Source organism: Ylistrum balloti, unplaced genomic scaffold (genome assembly GCF_031769215.1).
Source record: "Ylistrum balloti isolate Yb309-2 unplaced genomic scaffold, AGI_CSIRO_Ybal_v1 Utg370214, whole genome shotgun sequence".
NCBI lineage: Eukaryota > Metazoa > Mollusca > Bivalvia > Pectinida > Pectinidae > Ylistrum > Ylistrum balloti.
The window spans coordinates 350,531-355,702 of NW_026782182.1; the positions used below are offsets into that span (position 1 = coordinate 350,531).

The 5,172-nt window shown below is 39.4% G+C and overlaps 1 protein-coding gene across 1 annotated transcript; it reads left to right on the top strand.

Annotated features, from left to right (window-relative positions):
• Positions 1 to 815: 815 nt before the first annotated feature.
• LOC132551791 (zinc finger MYM-type protein 1-like) lies at positions 816 to 4,455 on the top strand. Its single transcript, XM_060215935.1, has 2 exons — positions 816 to 1,054; positions 2,409 to 4,455. Exons 1-2 carry the CDS (start codon positions 816 to 818, stop codon positions 4,453 to 4,455), a joined length of 2,286 nt encoding a protein of 761 aa, XP_060071918.1.
• The last annotated feature ends 717 nt before the right edge of the window (positions 4,456 to 5,172 follow it).

Below are 5,172 nucleotides of genomic sequence, written 5' to 3' on the forward strand. Positions count from 1 at the left end.
AAGTACTCTAACCAAGGATCTCGTCGAAGTTATTTTTACCGTCCAATGAGAATACACCTTGATTTGATCCACCAATCAAAATTTCAGCTTTATCAACAGTACTGAAACAAGTTTTTCTAAGTTATATGTATCACTCTGGTGGTCCCTGTTGGAATCATGCACTGTGTGTTCCTACTTTGGAATCAAAACGGAGTACCCGGAGAAAATCCACATGGTCCGGTAAACATCCCCACAATTTCTAGTCCGGAAATCGAACTGCGGATGTCTCTGTTGAAGGCGAGTGCTTTATCACCCGACCACCAATTAGATTGATGGCTTTTAGAAGCTTGAAGATTTACTGTCAGAATCCTATCATATCTCTGCTAGCAGTCATTGGAACAATATAGATTACTGAGTACGTAACGTGGAAACAGTATTGGAGGGTTAAGAATCATAGCCTGGACACATATCGAGTTCATTGTAAATAAGTATGAAGTGTTTTACTATTTTACATTTAGCCATACACACAAGGACAGACAGTTTTCTCTCTTCTCAAGTCTGGAGGGAAAACACGATGAAACATAACCCATAGTCAGTGGCGTAGCGTCCGTGCATGCTTGCATGCTCAAGCATGCAAGAATAAAATTCGAGAAAACATGTTTTCTTTTTCTTGTTTATTAATCTATTTCCATAATGTGCATGATTCTTTTCTCGCGATTTGTTTTATATACCGTTGCGACGATATATTCCGGAAACTTTCCAGGTTTCAAGTTTACTTTTATAATACCAGACACACTTCCGTAACCAAGTTAACAAGCGCTTACATTTTCGAGATCATGTCGAAAAAGATAGAAGATTTTTTCAAAAAGGTTCCAAAGTCTGATGTTGAAGAGTCTTCGTCAAATATAGCCGAATCGCTTCCCGATGACAAATCAGACCCAGTCAAACTTCAGCAAGAACTAAAAGAAGGACCATGTTGTGTTGACCTAGCTTGCGAACAGTTAACAGATCAAATAAAGAAGAAAGTTTTGTTAGAGTCCTGGGATCAGTGGCTCGGTTTTCCCTTTCCACAAAGGTATTGGTTATTCGCAAATGAGAGTTTTAGAGTTCAGAAGGTTCCGGGTTCGAGCCCGGTCTTTCCCCATTCCTATAGTATTTCACAATTACTGTAAATAATGGCCTAGACATATCTAATATCATCACAAAGAAATAAATCGTCAACTAATAGAATTGTGTTACAAGTGTCTATACTATAACATCTATATTAGAGATATTACAGATAGGAGGCAAAATGCGCATACACACGTTACACTAAAAACACATAATCTTATGCGTGTTTGTATTAGTGTTCTGTGCCTCATATCGGTATGTTTGTGGTTGAAATGTAATATACGGCTGTTTTCTACATTTTGTTTCAAATAATCAATTTAACAGCATTCGCCATTTGTTAAATATGCCAACTTGTTTCTTTTTCGTCTTATGAACAATTTGGCTCATATAAGAATACTTCTTGGAATTAAGAGAACAAAAATATGCAGCATTGAACTCAGGATCTTCTGAACACTAGACCGTCAGTTTAAGCGATTAAGCCGTCTGGTCACCGGCAATCCCAGTTCATCGACAGTTTCGTTACCATTACCCTAAGACATATTGTTTCTGTTATTCAAGGGTATTGTTAGCTCTTTTTCCACTACCCTATGCATAATAAAAGATAACGATGATTTTATGAGCTTTTGCATTCATTAAGGATCATAAAGTACAACAAAATATGTGTCTAAACTACATGTATTGTAACAATACAGTTTCCTCATACTTATGGACGCTTATCGATAAAAAAATCAATGCTCTTTTTGTGTAGCTTTTTAAAAATATGATTTCAATAGATAAATAGAAAGGGTGAATTTAGATTTTAAATTCAGGAAAAAACATATCTAAACTATATGGATTTTGAAAAGGGCTGTAAGGATTTTGAAAAGGGCTTTACGTACGAGTTGAAACTAAAATTCAGCAGAAAAGTGAGTTAACGTATATAGAACCCGTCTGATGAAACATATATGGTTCATGATATAATACATGCTACTTCCGTACTATATATGCAATTTTAAAAGCGTTTTTCAAATAGATGATTTTACGTTGTTACATCATGTATTTGTACATGAAAATCGCTCAATAATTCTACATGCCACTTGCATAAAGATTTGTGAGCATATCGAGTTAATCAACTAGTTTGATAAGTTTCATATTGCATGCTACATAGTCACTAGTGTAAGATTCTATTTATCACATACTAGGTATTAATGAGAATATAAGCTAATTCTCAGTGAATGTGATTTCATATTGATGATGTCGTATTCGGAATGTCCCTTTTGACTTATGCTCGGTACTTTTGTGTTTACATGTACTTACATACCAGTGTCTTTCTATTTCAGAAAAGTACATGGCCGCGAGAGAAGATTCAACTACACCTGGTTGAAAGAACATCCATGGATGCGCTATTCCGTCTCCAAGGATTCAGTTTATTGCGTGCACTGCTTCATATTTGGAGATAAGTCTGGAAAGGAGAGGCCATTCAGATCTCCAGTAGATGACTGGATCAACCTTTCCACTTACGTCAAGCGTCATGAAGCAGAGAACTCACCTCACCATGGCTGTCAGATTTCGGCGGATCATTTTATTGATATTATGACTGGAAAGGATGACTCAATTGTATCAAAACTCGACTCTTCTCACAAAGCAGATGTCAACAAAAACAGACACATATTGAAAAAGATAATCGAGGTGTTGCTGCTGTGTGGTCGGCAAAACATTGCAATCAGGGGGCACACTGAAGAAAAGAGCAATTTTTGGGCAATTTTGAATGTTCTGTGTGCAGATGATCTTGTGGTCCAAGATCACATCTCCAACCCTAACGCGCAGTTAAAGTACACATCTCCAGATATCCAGAACGAATTAATTGAAATACTGGCGTCTCATGTCACCAAAGCAATTACACTTCGAATTAAGGAGTCACCGTACATCGCCGTTCTTGCAGACGAATGTACAGACAAATCTACCAAAGAGCAATTGTCTGTCTGTGTGCGTTACCTTGATACGACAGAAAACGGTGAAATATGTGTTAAAGAAGACTTTTTGTGTTTCATACATGTTAAGAGCATTAAGGGGGAGGACTTGGCTCCTGAAATCATACAAGCTCTTCGGAACTTTGGCCTGGACATTGCAAAATTAAGGGCTCAGGGGTATGATGGGGCATCGAACATGTCTGGAAAATTTCGCGGTGTACAGGCAATTATAAGACAAACAGCTCCGCATGCCACCTATGTGCATTGCAAGTCGCACCAGTTAAATCTTGCCCTTGTTCATTCCTCTTCCCAAGCCTGTGTACGGACCATCATGGGAACGGTGCATGATATCGCTTTTGCTTTCGATTATTCAGCAAAGCGCTTGCAGTACTTCAAAAATGAGCTCCTCGGTGACCAAAACGCCAAAGATCAAATGGAGTCTAGGACCAAACTGAGAACACTGTGCGAAACGAGATGGTCTAGTCGTGCTGATGCCTTACACACGTTCAAGGCTTCATTCAGTGTCATCGTTAGTAGTTTGGAGGCGTTGAAGAACGACGGAGATGACAAAGCGGGTGGAAGATTGGCAGCAATTTTGAGGTTCGAGTTTATCATTGGGCTGGTCGTTACTGAACACATCCTCAGCGGCACTGTTGCGCTTTCCAACCATCTACAGTCAGTAGACTGCGACCTTATGGAAGCCGCCACTGAATGCAGGACTGTAATAAGTATGCTCAGAAATGAACGAGCGGATGATGATGTTTGGAATGAGCTGTTTGACCAGGCTGTCGGCGTAGCCGCAGAATACGGTATTCAACCTTGCGTCCCGAGACAAACTGGACGACAGCAGCAACGTGCAAACTACCAGATACCCGACCCAAGGCAATATTGGAAAGTTAGTCTGTTCTTGGTTTTTCTTGACCATTTGATCACAGAGCTGGAGACACGGCTATTGGATAGCGAGGGTAGATTCAAAGCAGAGACGCTCTTCCCACGTAATCTTCAGCAACTCACTGACGATATTGTCAACGCAGTGTTTGATGCCTTTGAAGTAGACCTGTCCGACAAGGCGTCTTACCTGACGGAAGTTCGGCGATGGAGAACCAGATGGGTAGCCATTCCACTAAAGGACCGACCAAGAGGTCTCTGCGAAATCCTGGATCGGACAAGTCGAGATCTATACCCAAACATTAGAAATATCTTTAGTGTACTTCTCTCAATGCCGACATCGACTGCATCAGCCGAACGATCTTTCAGCTCGATGAGACGAATTAAGACCTACCTCCGGACAACAATGACGACAGAACGGCTGTCTGCTCTTGCTGTCCTCCATACCCATCGGGACACTCAGGTTGACATAGATACTGTCATTGATGACTTCGCGGCAGCAAAGTCTCGAAAGTTGCAATTCGTTTAAACCAATACCGGAGGATCAGAATGATGTCTTTTTGTGGTAGATAACCACTTTAAAATTTTTCGTAACTTTTTGATGTTTCATGGTACAATCTTCCCTTAAATCTACGTTTTAGATTGGTATTGTGTTGTATATTTCTTTATCTCATCTTTTGTATCGTAAAGTTGTTTTTGACAAATGTGAAAAGTGAGATTAAAATCTTTATAATCTTTATATATGCTGGTCTTTTTAATAATTTCGAATGATTACAATGCTGTAATCAAAATACCTTCAGCTGCCGCCCCTGCACCCCCAAGCATGCAATTGAATGAAGGCCTCGCTACGCCACTGATAGTACTGCTGTCGTTATGAAAAAATGTGCATGTTCTTATTTCCTGCCGGAAGCTTCAAAATGTACCAAAGGCCAGGCATATTTGAATATTTGACATTTGAATCACCATTCGGAATATCCCTCTTACATGGCTCCTGGTATTTCTCGAAGAACGGTGTTTTATAGTGATCAGTCCTGTCTAGTTGCTTACTTCATACACGAGAGGTAATTCTACACATAATTGTATGTATATTTATTGAGAATGTTATAGTTGTAATTGTTGATATTGATGTGTACTGAAGTCAACAGGTTACCGTGATGTATCAATTAAGTTTGGAATTAAATTGATTTCTTACCTATTTCAACTACGTAAAAAAGGATTCACAGCCACATTGACGATTCCTGTTTGA